At 39.5% G+C, this 18416-nt stretch overlaps 1 protein-coding gene across 4 annotated transcripts; it reads left to right on the top strand.

Moving 5' to 3' along the window:
* Positions 1-139: 139 nt before the first annotated feature.
* Positions 140-18259, top strand: BAG1 (BAG cochaperone 1). 4 transcript variants are annotated; one of them, XR_009963275.1, is made up of 8 exons: positions 140-267; positions 3338-3466; positions 3619-3701; positions 4428-4541; positions 5043-5150; positions 12461-12691; positions 14708-14770; positions 14939-15013. XR_009963275.1 is itself a non-coding variant. In XM_062611001.1 (7 exons), the coding sequence occupies exons 1-7, from the start codon at positions 225-227 to the stop codon at positions 15026-15028; spliced, it is 630 nt and encodes a 209-aa protein (XP_062466985.1). In that variant the 5' UTR covers positions 140-224; the 3' UTR covers positions 15029-18259. The 4 variants fall into 4 exon arrangements, 2 of the variants coding, with proteins under 2 accessions (XP_062466985.1, XP_062466986.1); XR_009963276.1 differs by lacking the exons at positions 12461-12691; positions 14708-14770; positions 14939-15013 and adding exons at positions 5311-5448; positions 10721-10738; XM_062611001.1 differs by lacking the exon at positions 12461-12691 and having other exon boundaries at positions 14939-18259.
* Positions 18260-18416: the final 157 nt, after the last annotated feature.

Below are 18416 nucleotides of genomic sequence, written 5' to 3'. Positions count from 1 at the left end.
TCCCACCGGGCTTGCTCTGACCGTGCCCCTGCTGCTTGTTTGTTTGCTAATGAGGGCGGGTGCGGTCACACCACCGTGACACCAGCAAACAGCAGCCACGGCCGGTCCCTGCTCCTCGGGGTCCCGCCTCACCCGGGCTGAAGGGGCGTGGCCAACGACGGATGTGACGTACTATCGGCGCGCCCCGGAAAGCGCCGCGGAACGGTTTCCTTGTGGCGGGTGAGATGGCGGCGTCCGGAGCTGCGGTTACTGTCACCGTCACGTACAGTAAGAGCCGCCTGGGGCATGGCGGAGGGCGGGCGGGCACCTCCAGCCGCCGCCAAGCCCAGCGCAGCTCGCGGCACCTCCCACCGGCGCCACAGACCCCGACCTGGCCCCGGCGGGACCGTGCGGGTCGGGCCCTGTGTTGCCGCCTTTCCCTGCTGTACCCGCGGACCTCGCAGCGGCCGTTAGCGGTAGTCGTAGCGCTGGGGTCAGCGGGGAACACCCGGAGTGGCGGCGGTGGGAGGTGGAGTGTATGCGCCTGCCGTTAGTGCTGCAGCTGCCGCGGCTGCTCGGGGCTGCGGCTGTCGGATGGGTGGTGGCTGCGGCCTCGGGCCTGAGTGGGCACGGCTCGTCCTTTGCTTAGCCTGGTCTCCATCGGAGCTGCTATCGTAAGGTTTCACTGCTCTGCTGGCCACGACTTCCCCTCAAGCTGGATCCCTTAAAGCTGATCCAGCAACAAGGGGAAAAAAACCCAGCTCGTTTTCCATATCAACAAGATGATGATGCTCTCCTCCTTACAGGGATAGAGCTGCTGTAAGGATGGCGGTGGGAACAGGTGACAAGGCTGTCCTTGCCAGAGAACACAGAGCACAGGTCACTTTTTGAGTAGTAATCTTAATTTAGGTGAAATACATCACTGAAGGCAGTGCTGTATATTAAAAGCAGGTGCTGCCTGATGGGCATTCTTGTTCGTTGAGTAAGCTTGAACATCTGCGGTTAGTGAGATGCAAGATTGCAGCAGAAAGTGGGGGTGTCTTCAGGGTGACAGCTGGGTGCTGACCTGGTGAGTGGGTTATTCACAGGCGAGCTGGCATGACTGAGCTTTTTTTCCTCGGGAAGGAGGGAAAGAAGGTGGAATGCGGTTAAGTCTGCAAATAAATACAAAAAGTTACTGCAAAGAGGTAAGAATAGCCTTGGCTCCACAGTTCTTAAATAAGATTAGAAATACCATGGATAAATTTCCATGAAGTGGATCTAGGTGCGGGACTGGGAGGAATGAGAAGTGTAATTGGGTATTAAATCAGCAAGCTATTCAACTGGTTTTGGTTAACAAAACTTGTTAATGATTTATTCTTTATTGAATAATAAATTCTGCTCCTGTGCCTTTTGCACTGTGTTGGTGACATTCTTTCCACATTTAGAGCTTATTGTTTATTTCTGCTTGCTCATTTGTCTTTCCATACTGTGACATTGTTTTGTGAAAATGCTTCCTTTATCACCTGGCAGTTTTATCTAAAAGTCTTTGGTGAGGAACTTCATGGAATAATCTGTTTGAATCTTTATGATTCATGTGCTCATTGGTGCTTTGAGAGAGCTTCATTTGATCTGAGGGGTTTTCATTGGCAAAGATGGCAATAAGTTAATGATACTAACACATTTAGAACTCCAAGATCTTGCTGTTTGCCACCAGACCTCCCTTCCTTCCATTCTCAGTATTTTTTACCTTTCAGGTTGTTTTCTTATCCGGTAATTGCTTTGTCCATTAATAAATAGCAAATCAGAGGCATTATTGATCTTGGACTTCAGCTGTCTCATTTATACCTGTTGCTGTCAGATGCTGGTTTACTGCTTAGCACAAACATTTTTATTATAGTTTTCTATGCTTGAGTGAAAGTGGGGAATGAAGGAAATGGGAAATAGAATGGTAGTAGGCTCACATGTATCATTTGACAATCTGCAAGAATTGAACTGTTTTTATTTAAAGTGTATTTTGTGTTAGTGGTTACTTTAAATTACTGTTGTCATTTACTGAAGCAAACTGATAAGCTATGATACCAGTTCTAAACCACAAAGTATTTTTCATGGTGACTTCACTCTGCTGTGAATTTACAGTAACACTTTAGTTACAGTCTGCCTGAAGTGGTAAGCATAATTTGTAATTAAAACTGTTTCTATTTTTGGACTGACTTCAGCTGCTCTCTTCCTGGTTTGCTGTTTGCTTGTTTGTTTTTTCACTCAGCTGCTGATGGGCACAGCCTTGGCACAAAGCAGTTGTATATATCAAAACAACCTTATGAAATATGTTGAGGCTAGGGCCTAAATTTTATTCTTCTTCCAAAACAAAATATGAAGAAAGTCTGTTAATGGAAAGTGCTTGGGCAAGAAGGGGGAAGTTTGAACAATGTGATTTTGAGCTTAAAACCATTTTGAAATTAAGAACTGTTGTTGGAGCTTGCAAGTGTTTGAGGCCACAGTGTCACTTGTCATGTGTTTCTTGGAGGCTGGAACTTCTTAAAATCGATGCTTCTACACTTTTCTTTGTAAAAGATATGTGCACTTCAAATTAGTAGCATGAGAATAGTTTTCTTTCTGGTATTTGTTAAGGATTTCTCTCTTCCTGAAAAGTAAAAATGCCTTTCTTTATTTCCCTTGCAGCTAATGGTGGCTGATTCCTGTGGGTGCTTTCAGATTGACAGGCCTGAAGTGTGTGGGAGCAGAGGGTTACAGAAAGGGTCTATTAAGCAGAGATTAATAGACATACTCATTTTTTCTAACAACTTCCTGGTGTTTGAATGCAGATACTCTTAGGGAGTCTTAATAGGATGTTCTATAAGTGGAAGGTGACATATAGGCTAAGACAGTGGTTAAGGCTGCATATCAGCAATATTATGGGGAGAAATAACTTTTGGACTCCGAGAATTTTCTCGGGGGCTGGTGGAGGGGGAGGCAGGGTAGACATTGATCATTTGCTTCCCATGTATGAGGAAAATGGAACAGAGGAAGTGATAAATGGTCTTGGATTCCCCAAGACTCATGCCATTAAAAGTTCCTATAAGTAGTAAATGGAATGCATCAGGAAAGTGTGGGATTTCATGCTTTAGCTTGTGTGATATATGAACATCATCTGCACTCTAAAGAGGCGGGCAGTAATATTTAGCAGGAGCATTATGCCAGCAGAAAATGCCTGGTTGAACTCCTCAGGTTATTAGAATGCAAAACAAATTTTTCAGCTAAGGTAGAATTCTTTGATTGAAAATTGATTGTTCTTGAAGGTCACTCTGCATTAATGGAAATCAATATTAGAAATGGATTCTAAGAGACGATAAGATACTGTTACTCTGGTTTTTGTTAGGTAATGAAAAACACAATATTCAGGTTGCTTCCCAGCAAGAGAATGGTGAACCTACGCTACAAGACATGGCTCTTCTTATTGAACAAGTCACCGGAGTTCCAGTTCCTTTTCAGAAACTGATATACAAAGGTAACTTATAGATCTGTTAATGGTTCTTACAGATGGTACTTTTCATTTTAGTCACTTTCAGGTGTTTGTATTTTGAATGCCTTTAGAAAGACACTTGTGTATCACTGACTGTATTTTAACTATGTTGTTTTTCTCTCTGGTTTTCCATTTAGGGAAGTCTCTGAGAGAACTGGAACAGCCATTGTCAGCACTTGGAGTTAAAAACGGTTGCAAAGTCATGTTGATTGGGAAAAGGGTAAGTATTGCCTTTGTACCTTTTTTCCCTTAAATTATTGTAATTTCCATCAGTGATTCAGTTGCTGAACACAGAAGCAGGTTGCAGTATAAACCTAACTACAGGGTTGAGTTCAGTCTTACATTGTACTGCAAATAACTCTACAGTTCATACATTTCTGAAATTAAATTATAGACTGACTTTTGCCTTATGTTATTGACGAAATTCTGGCTAATCTGTTGCTTGTCAATACTCATGAACCTTCTGGCCACTGATGACCTTATCTGGTCATGTTTTTCTGTTGTGGGTTGTTTTTTGTTTTTGTTTTTTTCCTTTTTTTTTTAAAAAAAAAGGAGAAAAAGAGCTGTAGCTGTTGAGTCTGAGTTATTTCTAGTGAAATGGCTTGTGGCTGGCTTTGCCAAATAGAGGACAAAGTAATAAGTTGTAATAGAAACGTTACCTCTGCTTTAAAAATGCTAAGCTAAAAAGTTTACACATTTCCTTTTTCCCTTCAAATTCGTCTCATTTAATGTGTTCATACACATTGCTACATTGACACTGTTTGTAATTAAGCTTTGGAAGCATCTTATTTGGTAGGTATTAAAATATGGAAAGAATAACCACAGTGTAGTATGAATTTCAATCAGCAAAAGCCTTTATGTCTGTATCACCACTATTGATGCTTTTTAGCTGCATGGTGTCTCTATTTGTTCTGTAGTTGTGAATGTTGTATTTTTGAATACACAGAATAGTCCAGAAGAAGAGGCTGAATTAAAGAAGCTGAAAGATTTGGAGAAGTCAGTGGAGCAAATAGCTAATAAGTTAGATGAAGTTAATAAAGAGCTCACAGGTATCCAGAAGGTATGCCAGTTTTGTATCCTTTTATATCTTTGCACAACAGTTTTGTAGGTATATGTATTAAAAAAATAAAATACTGTTTAGAGGTTTAAGTAGTCAGTAACAGGTTGCCCCTCCTAACTGTTCAAGGGTCCTGTGAAATTCTTAATGAATTTGCTATTTATTAGTTAGCAAAACAGAAACGCAGCACTGTTAGGAAAAAGGTAAATATTGTTGCATATTGGTTGAATTATAATCTTTAGATCTGGAAAAAAGCATAGAGTTCTCTGAGAGCCCAAAGGAGAATGTGTATTGTTTAATCTTTTAAGTAAACATAGCAGATCTTATATTTAGCATTTAAGGATTGATAGAATATAGAATGAGATTGGAGTCCCTATCATTTCTGAAACTACAGAAATAGTAGAAAATGTTTCCTGCTGTGATGGACTAATGTATTTTCAAAGCTGAGTGTTCTGTAGGGTATGGAATAATTTTGTCTTTCCTTCCCTCTTTTTTTCTTCTTAGGGATTTTTAGCAAAGGATCTCCAAGCAGAAGCACTAAAACAGCTGGACAAGAGGATAAAGGGAACTGCAGAGCAGTTCATGAAGATCCTGGAACAAATTGATGCCATTGTAAGTAAACAACCACTGAAAAGGGTCAAATCCCAGCAGGAGCTTACTGTTAAGAATATGTCTTTTGTGTAACTTATTTAATATTTTTGAAGTGCTAAAAAAATTATTTTGGCTTTGAAAATTAGTTAATTGGCTTGCTCATTTTTTCTTTAATATCTAGCGCTTGCCCCTGTATGTCTCCAAAAAACTGCTTGGCAGCATCTGTTTCTAAATGGTGACATTAATGCCTATGCATGCATCCCCATTCTACAGAAGAGCTTCCTTTGGGGCAGCAACCTTTTAAGACTACATGAAATGGGTATCCTTTACTCAAGCTTTACTCTTTAGGTTGTCTTGGCAAACTTTCACGTTAAACTTGACGATAACAGTAAAGGTCTGGGAAAAAACGACCAGATAACACTTTGTGTTCTGTATTGCGTAGGAACAAGATGGCCCTTAAGAATTTTCTGATCAGTTGTATGTGGACTGGCAGGACTCATCTGAGATGCCTGCATATTAAGGACTGGATTCTGCCTTTGGAATGTATTGGGGTATATCCAAGTGCTTCACAGTCATTAATGGTTCATAACCTTACACTATATTTCTGGAGTTCAGCATGTATCTTCATGTAGTAGCTGAGAGCTAGGTGAAAATCATAGAATCATAGAATAGTTAGGGTTGGAAAGGACCTTAAGATCATCTAGTTCCAGCCCCCCTGCCATGGGCAGGGACACCTCCCACTAAACCATGTCACCTAAGGCTCTGTCCAGCCTGACCTTGAACATTGCCAGGGATGGAGCATTCACAACTTCCCTGGGCAGCCCATTCCAGTGCCTCACCGCCCTTACAGTAAAGAATTTCTTCCTTATATCCAATCTAAACTTCCTTGTTACAATGGGGACTTGTAATAATAAAATAAGGGACTTATGCAGAGATGAACAGACAATTGTGGCAACTAGGTTATTTCCATATTGTGTTCCTCTGCTGGTCATTTTCTGAAAACTTCATTATATAGTTATGCTGCATATCACAACTGTAATATCCTGCTGTGAAGGAAAAATGCTGCTTTTCTGTGGTAGTAATGTCTTTAGGTCTACTCCTTTGTACAGTGACCCTTTATGGGATTGGTTCCATGCAAATGCCTGTAATTGGTGATCCAAATGTAGTCTAATTAATGGATGCTTTGTAAAAGTTCAGCAGCAGGCTAAATTAAAGAGTAATAATTTGAATTGGTCATCTTAAAATGCTATACTCTATGGATGTGTTCCTAGGAATGGTGAGGAGCTCATTAATGTATTTCTCCCTTTCATACTGTGGACCTTTAATGGCAAACTAGCCTTTGCTGTTTGTTACAGCCAGCAGTTCTTGAATACTTTTATAAAAGTAAGACTGCTAAGTATTTTACAGCCTTACAATTTCTCTTTCCTTTTGTGCCTCATATAAAGGAAAGTATTTTACTGACAGTTGTTGAATGCAGTTCGATGTAGAGACTTCATATAACTGATGCCCTGTTTGAAGTGCAGATTTACTATGTTGTGAAAATTGCAATAAGGTGACAACTGTTTCAACTGGATGGGATTAAAGCTTATTTCTGATCCCTTCAGTTGCTGATGAGAAGTCTGATTTAGAAAAAATTCAGCGCTTTGTCTGCTAGTACACAGTTCTGGAACTCAGCATGCAGCCATGAAAAAATCCTGTCGCTGCTTCCTAATTAATCCAAGCTGAATTTCCCAAGTTTACTTCTGATTCTAGTGCTTTTCACATTGCTTAAACAGAGAGCATGATATTATCTATCTCTTTATCCAAAATACTCTAAATAGTACTGGACAGGTTTAGTACAAGGTTTTAGAAGGTTCATCACTTAGTGAATTCAGGTTTAGATTTAGGAAATAATGGAGTCCCTGTGCCTCAGTTTTGTTACTGTGGAACTGTAGTAGCGAGAGCTAAAACTTTTTATGATTAGTACCTTTTAATATTTATAACAGTTGTTTGTTACTTTATTGTATAAGGGCCTATGACATCGAGAAGCCTCATTCTTTTAAAAGCAAGAAATAAGTGAGGGGTTTATTGCCAGTGATTGAAGTTTTGTTACATGTACCAAAGTCCATATTTATTTGCTTTAATATGCAAAGGCAGCTGTGGGTTTTGTCATGAATACTGAACTTCTGTGAAACTTCTGTGAAATTTTGCAGATGAGATACATGTAGTTGGGTGGAATCTTCACATAAAATGTAGCTGTTTGGTGTGCTGTTATTACACCAGATCAGGTGAACAGGCCACCAGCTTCCTGAGGTATTACTTAGCTGTACTATAGTTGTGCAATTTACAGAGCTAGCAACACAGGATGGTAGTGAGGTAGGTATATGAACAATAAATGGGTTCCACTGAAGTAAAAGATTGTAAATAGAAATGCAAAGCAGAAAAGCATAAAGCTTCCAGAAAGTATTTTATCTGTGTCTCAGAATTGTTTTATGCAGTATTTAGTATTCTGTTAGTCAAGTAAAAGCAGGTTCTGACAAATCTCTTTTAATTGCTATTGGCCATATGATGTGCTATTGATTCAATCAATATCTTAAAAAAAGATAAGGGGGGGGGGAAGTGACTGAGCTGTTTTCTGCTAAGACAGAACAATGAATGCATTGCAGAAGTGAAACATACTACCAACCTCACACTGTAATATTCCAGTTTTTCTTTTGCAGAAATGTTCTGAGAGCTCTTGTGAGACCTCAAGTGTCTTGGTTGTCATAAGTTCCTTGGATCAGTCAAAGCATCCAGCTTAGTACAAAATGAGATTTGTATGGTTATAGACAGCTGAGGGTGAAGAAGCCTGTATATTTTTTTTGTCTGTTACTGGGGTGTCATCCTTGTACTATTAGCAGACAAGCTCATTAATTAGAGGAGCTGAGTCTGGAACTAATACTCCTTTTAACTAGACACCATGTGTTCAACACCTATGAATTTAAAAAGTGACTTACGAAGTAGAGAAGTAGATCTGTAGTAATACAGTACTGGGGTGGGAGAGAAAAAATACAGTGTCGTCACTCCTAGGTCATGAAAGGAAAGTCTTGAAGGGATGCTTTTGGGTTGCTTTTTATCTATGATTCTCAGATGCAGCTTAAACATCTTAATATTAAATATGTTTAAATAGCTATTTCTTCCACAGCAAGAAGTGGGGGGATCTTATGAGCATCTTACCAAGTTTTTTATGCTGTGACACAGTCAGACATTCCCATAAGCTACAGATCTTTGAAGTTTTCTTCAGGAGGAATACAGATTGAGTTGTCTTCAACAGTTGAAGATTTGTGTGTGTGCATCACCCAAAATACCATTTATTTCAGCAGTTAAACATTTGATCCGGAGTAAAAGTCAAAGTACTATACTTACTACAAATCTGAGTGAGTAGAACACAGAAAACCTTGACTTGATCAGTCTACACAGTTATTTACAAAACTGAAGGCTTTTCCAAGGGCGGGGGAGGAAATTGAAAGTTTTTCGAACATCAGTAGGAAAATTTGGACGCACAGTGATGACACTAAGTACTTCTCGTGAGCTGGCTCTAATTTACATAAAGTCTGAGAGATTACTTTGTTCTCATGATGATTTCTTATTAAATGGCAGATCTATAATCTGGAAAGACAGTATTGCAGGGAACAGACTGTTCTAACAACTGAAAAAGAAGCTTCCTCTTCTGAAATACCAGTCACTTATTTTGTTTACATAAATTCACAGCAAAATCATCTGTCAAACTGCATGTATCAGTATTGAGGACATAATTATGAAACCATAATGTAATCAATGTTCTGGTGGCCCGTCCTCCTTTCTTGAGGATTTTTTTTTTTTTGGGTATAATTCCTCTGTAAAACTAACTTAAATTACTGTACTGTTCTGATGAAGCTTTTGTTACTGTCTCCTTGTCCCAGCTATACTTGTCTCTGGTAAATCAATACCAAATTAACATTTTGAGGATTCTGAAAGAAAAAAAGCCAAACCCAAACCATCATTTTGCCTGTAACAAACATTTCCCAGGATTCTGCAAAATTTTTCCACTTGTAGTAACATGAGACCTTATTACTAAACCTCTGAATTTATCTGGATAAATACTTCATAATACTTATTATAATTCTTATATCTCGTAATATGAATCATAAACATAAAGCTTTGGGGATTTTTTTTTTCTGAAGTACAAGGATCAAGAAAATACTGTCATCTTTCAGTGAAGGTAGAATGCTTAGTTATGACTTCTGCTTTCAGAAACCCATTGACAAACACTGCTGTTTGACAGCCGCTTTTAAAGAAGCAGCTTGGGTGTCTACTTAGATGGAGATTCAGTGTCAACATAATGTGCTTATCTAATTTATTTAACAGTGAGTTAAAAAAGTGAAGGGCTGGCAGTCGATTAAAAACTGCAGAATAAAGTACTACATGTTTTGGATTCTTAAAAGACACTAGTGAAAAAGCTTCATGTTAGATGCGTGGGTTGTCAGCAGCAAATCCTTTCTTTGCAACTGATTAGCATTGGTGCTATATGCAGTAGGGTGATTAAATGTTTCTAGCTATTGGTATGAGTGTTGGTATAGGAGACTGTATGTTTTAAGAGTGGTGTCCCTTTGGTTCTGATATGATAGTCATAAATAAATTTGACTAGCATTTGTTTTATTAACTGACTACACCGCTATAAAGTGGGTTCAGGCTTTAGATATTACCTACTGGGGTTTATGGTTTGTGAAATAAGAAATAACCAAAGAACAGAACAAAGATGGAGTGATAACACTAAGCTTAAAAATTGTTATTGGAAGCACTTCCAAAACAAATGGAACTTGAGCAAAGCAGAAGGTGATGTTCTGTGGCAAAAGGTTGTGGTTTTATTAGGACATCAGATGGGACAGGGGAAGGAAATGACAAGAGTGCGTTTCATAAGAAGCAGTGCTCAGAAGAGAGGGATGCTGGGTTTGTAGTTAAAAGAACACTCAAGAAAGGATCTAAGAGAAGGAAAATCACACATACGAATTTATTACTAAACAGTGATTGCTTTTAAGGATTCCTTGTATAAAGCATGAGTGCTGTGTATACAAAAGATGAGTCTTTGAGGATGTAATGCAGCGCATCTTGTCAGTGTATCTACAGGGTGAGAGCTCTCAAACATGCAGTTAAATGACTTTGAATTCAGGGGTGTAGAGTGGGAGATAGCCACTGGTAACAGGGGGACTTGGGCTCTGTTTCTGGGTGGATGGGGGAGAATAAAGAACCTGTGCCTTGGAGCTCTACAGAAGTTGCTGGGGTGAAGCCAGCACTGCAGTCACTTCTGAAAGTTTAAGACCATACAGACAAAGGACTGTGAGACTTGAGCGGTGTTTTGGTACAGAGGAAGTGCAATGCAAAGAGGAGGCCTGCTATGAAACTAAGAATGTTCTGTGCAGTAGGAAGCTGTATACTAATCCAAACTACTGCTCTGCAGGCAATGCTAGCACCAAAATGTAGATTTGGTAAGAGTTTTGCATAAGCACTGCCTATGCTTAAGATACTCCTTCTTTAATTCAATTTGATTTTCATTAAATATGGAAATGTTATTGTGACTTAAGGTTTATTGCCAGCTTCACGTGTTAAACCCTGAATAGTTGGACAGCGTATTCCTGGAGAGGAGACGTAAGCTGACTAAGGTAAAACAGAGAGACTGCGAGATTTAATTTGATAAGATTTGTAAACTTTACTAATTTGATTGCAAAGCACCTTTTAAGCATTTTGATACTTTAGTAGCTTCTAATTCTGTATCTCTGCCAAGGGGATTACAAGGTGTGATTTAAAACCAAATCAAAGCGCATAACAATCCAAAGGGCTTTAAGGGTGTGCAAGCAAACACAAGGAGTTTGCATGCACAGATTTAATTAAAAACAACAGTTTTGAAAAATATTGTCAAAAATGAGAATAGTCTGAGTGTCTTCTCTACACTCAGATTTCCAGGTTTCCTCCAGTTACCAATATCCGTTTTACAAACAGACATTGAGTGGTAAGCCCAGCTGGAGTTCTCTGTCTGCTACTGAAAGTCAACTTAGGCCTATTCTGATGGTAGAAAGTGGTTTATTAATTTGCTATTTCATATTGGTAGGAATACTTGTGTAGGCCAGAATATCTTTTGGAAAATACAGTCTGGAATAAGTACTCAGCAAAGGGAGATGGGCAGTGTAACTGAGCTAGTGGATCATTTCATTTTTAATTTGGTTATTAAGAAATTCCAAGTCATGTAAAACTCAGAAGAATTTCTGTGACAAGTGAGAACATCTTCATTTTCCGGTGAGAATCAGCCATTATTAATTAAGCCTAGTTGATCGTTGTTTTTTCAGACTATTACATATATGGAGTCAAAATAATACACATTAAAACACTGGTAAATGTTTTTTGTTCTATCTTCTTGAAGCGAATTGTATTGTTGAAAAACAAGGGGAAAATAGCAATGTTTTCTTATGTGGTTACAAGGTCCTATGTCTAATACAGTTTAGAATAGTTCATATAACCTCACAGTATTTTTTAAACTTCTTTTCTCTGTGACAACTATGTGTGTTCCAAAAGCCGCCTTTTTTATTTGGGAATTAGAACTGGTTTTTTGAAGAGAATTCATCCACAGCTTTAACTTCTCAACTGTTTTGTAATGTCTTTGGAACATTCAATTACTGAAAGAAAAGTATGGCAGGCAACAATTTTAATGTCCTGCTTATTGGGTGGAGACATGCAGGTTTAGCTTGCTACAGTCAACAAGGGCTTTAGAAAACACACTTTGTGAAGAGCAACATAAACAACTTAAAAAGTGTTTCAAAAATGGACGTATGCCACCTAGTAAAAGAGTTTTCATTTTAGGCAGACTATTGCTGAAAAAGTAATAACGGCTTCTGAACCTGTCCTGTGCTGTAAATCCAAGGAAGTAAAGTTACATCACATAAATAAGCAGTGATTAGGGTAGGACAGGCTGCTGTAGGAGAATTTACATTGTGCATGACAGGTTCCTGGCATTAACCTGGTAACTCGCCATCAAAGCTACATCTTCTCACAAAATAAGAGAATTTGGGAAGGCTAGCTAAGTGATGGAATGCATATTAGGATAAGCTGAGGAGTGGTTTTGGTAATAAGATTAACGTCAATAGGGAAAACAAAACAAAACCCAAGCCCCATAACTTTTAGTTTTTAGGCATTTCTGTGCTTGTTTGTAAGATAACACTGCACCAGTTTGCATTTGGAAGGGTGCCTCCCTTAATCCGCATACTGACTTCTCTTGTGTCTCTGATGCTGATGATCATTTCTCCACCTGAAAGAAATATGTCCAATTTCTGGTTCTGTTGCAGGAGGTGCAGTCTGACATAAAAGCTCTCTGCAAGGGAAATACCTTTTCTGATCTCGAAAGGAAGTGTTAGAAGTTGATAAGAGTTTTATCCAGCCTAACAGTGCTGCTGTTTGGGAAAACTGGTGCTGGAGCAACAGAAATGGAAGCTGGAACTACAGGAAAGGAAGATTCCTTCTCTTGCCCATCTTCCAAAACCAAACTAACAAACCAAAAAACTTGACCTTGGGAAGAGGTTAGTGTAGTAGTAGTTACTCCCACTTCCAACTTCATATTCTTCTAGGAGACAAGAAGCAGCATGGTGCATTCCTTCTTTCAGCTGAGTGTAGGAGTGAGAAGGATGTTAAATCTGAAGCTTATGTAGAAGTAAAATCATAGAATCGTTTGGGTTGGAAGAGACCTTTAAAGGTCATCTAATCCAGCCCCATTGCCATGGGCAGGGACACCTTTCACTAGACCAGGTTGCTCAAAGCCTCATACAACATGACCTTGAACGTTTCCCAGGATGGGGCATCTACCACCTGGGCCAGTGTTTCACCACCCTCACTGTAAAAATTTCCTTCTTTATACCTAGTCTGAATATACCCTCTTTTAGTTTAAAAGCATTACCCCTTGTAATGTTGCTACAGGCCTTATATAAAGTCTGTCATCATCTTTCTTATAAGCCCCCTTTAGGTACTGAAAGGCTGCAATACGGTCTCCATGGAGCCGTCTCTGCTCCAGGCTGATCAACCCTACCTCAGCCTTTCTTCATAGGATTGGTGCTCTATCCCTCTGATAATTTTTGTGGCCTTTCTCTGGATCTGCTCCAACAGGGCTCCTCTTTGTGTTGAGGCCCCGCAGCTGAACACTGTACTCCAGGGGGGATTTAATGAGAGTGGAGGGGGAGAATCACTGTCCTTGACCTGTTGGTCATGCTTCCTTTGATGTAGCCCAGTGTGTGGTTGGCTTTCCAGACTGCAGGTGTTCATTGCTGGATCATGTTGATCTCGTCAGCCAACACCTAGAAGTCCTTCTCCCCAGGGCTGCTCTTGATCCATTCCCTGCCCAGCTTGTAGTTGTACTTGGGATTGCCTCAACCCAGTTGCAGGACCTTGCACTTGTTGAACTTGGCCTTGCTGAACTTCATGAGGTTCTCACAGGCCCACTCAAGCCTGTCAAGGTCCCTCTGAGTAGCAGGGCTCCCATGTTTAAGACCATGTATGTTTAGCTGGACACTAAAAAGATTATGTATCTAAACCTCCTAGTGGAGCTGGCATTTTAGCTGAAATGAAACAGTAGTATAGGGAAATCTCTATTCTTGATTTGGAGTTGGGGTGGAAAATAAAAGGCATACCACTGAGAAATTCACAAGATTTATACACATCTTCAACAGGGAAAGCACAATGTTTCTAAGAATGTTCTCATAAGCTTTATATAATGTTAATTATCTGTACAGGTGTTTTACCTGTTTAAAAGAAAAAAAGTCATAAGCCTGAGCACCATTGCCCACCAACACCCCGATTTCACATAGCTGCAAAAGGATAAAGTGTACAGTGTTTGCTGGGATGACATACATGAGTATATTGGGTAATAAGAGCATAGATATTGATGCAGTTTGAATTAAATTAAAAGCTGTCAGCATGTAACACTTCACATCTGTTGCCTTCCATGAGCAGATGCAGAGAAGATCAGATACACAGCTTAAACAGACTGGCAATCATAGAATGGTTTGGGTTGGAAGGGACCTTAAAGCTCATCTAGTTCTTCTCTCTCCCCCTGCCATGGGCAGAGACACCTTCCACTAGACCAGGTTGCTCAAAAGCCCTGTCCAACCTGGCCTGTAATGCCTGCATTAATGATGATACGTTCTAGTGATGGCAAGTGATTGAGTTAATGTGTTAGTAAGAAATTAATTCATCTTCTAGTCTCTGAAAAAACTGAAGTCAAAGCTCAGCAGAACAGTTAACATAGATAACAGTAGACAAAAGTAGTGTGTTCTGTTATTGGTTAAACCATGATAGTGGTCTGTTGCTGTGTTTTACCTCAAGACTTATGGTAAATTTACTAGCTTAGTTCTTTGCAGTGAGCATGGCGCATCCCTGACTTTCTCTTTTAAATTCTTTCTTGCCTAATCATCTTCACTGAGTAGGTATGGTATTTTCAAGATGCTTGTTCAGAGAATTCTTTGATACATTCAGGTTTTGCTGTAAGTTTAAGATGTTAATTTTAGTGTAAATCTGCATCAGCTTCTTTGTTTATTTTACTGCAGAATCTACCAGAGAATTTCAGTGATTGCAAACTGAAAAAGAAGGGGTTGGTGAAAAGGGTTCAGGTGAGTTGTTTTGTTGTTTCGGGTAAACAGAACTGAATAAGCTGTTAGCAGAAGGTGGTTGTTGAGTTTTTTCTTCATATTCATGATGGAAAGTGCAGTTTCTGTTCTTAAGAAGCATCTACCATTGCTGTGATTGCATCCCAAATAACATTTGTTTCTTATTCTCAGGTTTTTCTTGCCCAGTGTGATACCATTGAAGGAAATATTGGCCAAGAAATAGACAAGCTACAGTCAAAGAATTTGGCACTGGCAGAATGAGGCATTGCCCTACATAATTAGGAAACATAATTGCTCTGTGAGCAAGAAGAAAAGTTTGCTCTTTGTTTTGGAGCACGTATTCAGCTTTTTTTTGTTTTTGTTAAAGCCCAGTCTGTTAGACTGGTCCCAGTCAATCATTTCTTGCTGGTTGTCTTGTTTGCCACTTGGTTAGACCTATTATTTTGAAGAGAAAATAATTCCTGAAGAATGGCAGAAATAATCTTTGTGGTGAATTGTTATATACCTTATGGAGAAATGTTTAGTTAACTAAGTTATCAAGTTTGCAGTGATGGGCAGTTCTGTCTGATATATCTTTGGATACAGCTCAAAAAGTCTGTAATTGTACAAGTGCCATAAGTTGCAATTGTAGGACTTCAGCTTGATTGAAAAAGGCAAACTGAGACCACACCTGGGAAAGTCGAACATTATAGTAGACAGTTCAGAGCAATAAAAAAAATCCCTTCATTTGTATCTATTTAATGTTTGTATGCATTTATAAATAATAAGAAAGCTTGACTATAAGGGAGTCGTACCTATTTTAGCCTTAAATTGTCATAATAAATGGAATGTACTGTAACATGTATGGTACTTAATTTTGAGTGGTGCTTTAAGTTGTTACGGAGCTCCTTGATACAGATGTATGGTTTTTACATGGATTTCTGATGTACTGTGTTTTTATAGATGATTCTTATTTTTTGTTTATGTTCCATCTTGAGTTATGGTGGGAAATGAAATGAGATTACTTATGCTGCTCATAAACCAAGGGTTCAGTTCAAGCAACATATAACTAAGGAACTGTTTTGAGAGGGTTTTTTATGCTTTTTTCCCCATTTCACTGAATTCCTGATTCTGTATTTAATGCAAAATTGCTGTGATTATTTCTAGCCTGTTAAGGTAGTCAGTGAAGTTTTGTAACATGTTACAAAGTGATAGAATTCATTTTAGTCATGCCATGTGTCTAAGGGTTATGACTGATCCTTGTAGTCAGATACATGCCACACTTACCCTTCTCTGTTAGGTGGAAATTAAGCTTTTGCAGAAGGTAATGGTCAGCAGGCGCAGCCAACTTTGCAGTTGTTGGTCAGAGCCTGTAGCTATTGGATTTGTAGTGGTAGCTGTTTTTTCAGTGGTGCTTCTGGTCAGTAGGTCAGTCTTACACGCAGTGGCTGGTGAAGTAATGACTGGTAAGGAGCCTGTTTCTGTGAGGGGGAAGAAGAACTTTCATCTCTAATGAGTCAGTCAGGATGTTTAGAAATGGCCCTTAAGTAGTGAGCTTTTATCCTTATATGTGACTGTTTTAAGATTAGCTATCCTTTCAAGATAAAAATAGGAAGTGTGTGTAAAAAGATGTTAACTTCTAATAAGTTATAAACCTTAAGTAATACCCAAAGTGTTATTATTAAAGTATTATCTTTGGTGTTTGTAATAGGAAGAGGAGCATTTCTTTAGTGAAAAATGCCATTGGACAAATGAAGTGATAGCCCTGCACTAGAAAGGGTCACTTTTATTTTAAAAACGCCTTTTGATTATACCAAGATTGGAGTTGCCATAATTTTTACTGTTAAATAACTTCTTCAGGGTTGTATTTTGTATGTAACTCCCGGCATCTGTGGAGGATTTCAAGGTCTAAACTCCTAGGAAGCTTGTCTATCATGTTAGGAAATGGTATGCTTGGTAGGACTGGATATTTTTAACTAGGCTACCAGTCTGGTCATGCTGCATTTTCCCAGCACTTTAGGAAGAAGAAGAGTTGGTTGTAGCCATTTTTGTGAAGCCCTACCTAGCTTGGTGCTGCTTCTGGACCAGATTCAGCTGACTCTTAAACCACCAGCAATGCTATTACATAGTTCAGGGAATTCAAAATTAACCAGTTTCCTGTGATGGAAAGGATGGATCTTCACCCTCCCAAACATAAGTCCTGTAATGCATGAACTTTCACAAGGTGCATATATAGTAAGTATCTTCTTGTGCCCATGGAGAGCAGTCGGAGCTGTAGTCATGGCTAGGGCAGTGTCTGTTTCTGCTACTTCTCTGTATTTTTCTCTTGGGCAAGAACACTGTAAGGCTATAGGCAGACATCGTCTTCCAAGCACTCCTTCCAGGAAACTTCTGGTTCTTGAGATGTACTTGTGTGAGTACATCCTCAGCCTGTCTCAAATCCAGGCAGATTAAGATATTCCATAGCAGATCTTATGATAATGCAGTATTTTGAGGCAAAGAGAATGGTGATGAACCTCTCCCACAAGCACATCTGGATTCAGCAAATGATGAGTGTCCTGAGCTGAAGTTACCTTGAAGTGGTAACTCCTGGTATCATATCAGAGTGTTTGGTTTCTAGGACACAGTATGTCTTCCGAATATAAAAATGAGTTCATTTTGGAAAACGGGTGGTTGTATTTAGAGTTATCTAAGACCTTCTAGAGTGGATTGACTTTTATACTTAGTTTTGAAAGAGGAGTCTTACACTTTGTTTTTTCATGATAGCCTTAAATTTCAGTAAAAGCAAACTTCTGTGGTTTTGAAAAGTGCAGCAGACTACAGCTGTGGGAGGAGGGGGAAGGAAGAGGAGATTTTAAATATTCTTAAGAGTTTGTAAAAGCAAACATAGATCTTGATCAACCTTAAGCTATATTATCACTGATTCTGTAGTCTAGGTGTACTGTGATACCTGTTTTTGTACTGAATCATTTCCTCACCCCAGCCATCTGCCCTGATCACGTCAAGAGAGGAGTACCTTCTCTTTTGTTTTAGTTGCACTTACCCTGTCATCTTTCTCCAGTTGCTGTGTTGCTCTGGCCATGTTTACACACCTTGGATTTGCCATCCGGGCAAAACATCCTACTGCAAAGTTTGTGCTACAAATGGAATTACGTGCTTCCTTGCCACGCTTTCTCCCCCAGCTCCTGTAGGCTGGTGTGAGATGAACCAAACCCGATGTTCAGGGAGCTGCAGAGCCTGAAGCCATGGAACTGTTTGCTCTGGGAACAGCATAAAATACACTGCTTGCAGTGGCATCCTCCCTCTGTGACTGCATCCTCCATGACCATGTATTTCTGAAGGTAATGTCACTGTAAACCTGGAGCAGCACTTTAGGCTTTTATCAGTCACTCATGGTTTGGAGTGAAATACTTGACGTCATCTAACTTGGGGCTAGGGTTTTGTTTTTTTTTTTTTTAGTTATTTCATTGTGCCATCATAAATGAAAAGGTATAAATAAAATCTGGAAAGTTCTCTGTTGTCTTTGGTCATGATGTGGTCATGAAAGACGGTAGTTGAGCTGTGTTTTAAGTGGGAAAAATGCGTGCTGCTCTCTGTTCTGGCATCTGTGGTGTTAGGGAGCTGCAGCTAGTAATACTAGGCCTCGGATGGCTGCAGGGATCAAGCCTCC

This window comes from Pezoporus occidentalis, unplaced genomic scaffold (assembly GCF_034315485.1).
Source record: "Pezoporus occidentalis ecotype Australia unplaced genomic scaffold, CSIRO_AGI_Poc_V1 ctg15, whole genome shotgun sequence".
In the NCBI taxonomy this organism is placed as follows: domain Eukaryota; kingdom Metazoa; phylum Chordata; class Aves; order Psittaciformes; family Psittacidae; genus Pezoporus; species Pezoporus occidentalis.
Note: the sequence above shows the minus strand (reverse complement) of the source record. Positions and strands in the feature narration are given on the sequence as shown.

Bases quoted from the DNA above. Each gene is read 5' to 3' on its own strand.
- BAG1 (XM_062611001.1), top strand. From the start codon at position 225: ATGGCGGCGTCCGGAGCTGCGGTTACTGTCACCGTCACGTACA. The intron at 268-3,337 runs GTAAGAGCCGCC...GGTTTTTGTTAG, and splicing joins TACTGTCACCGTCACGTACA to GTAATGAAAAACACAATATT. The intron at 14,771-14,938 runs GTGAGTTGTTTT...TCTTATTCTCAG, and splicing joins GGTTGGTGAAAAGGGTTCAG to GTTTTTCTTGCCCAGTGTGA.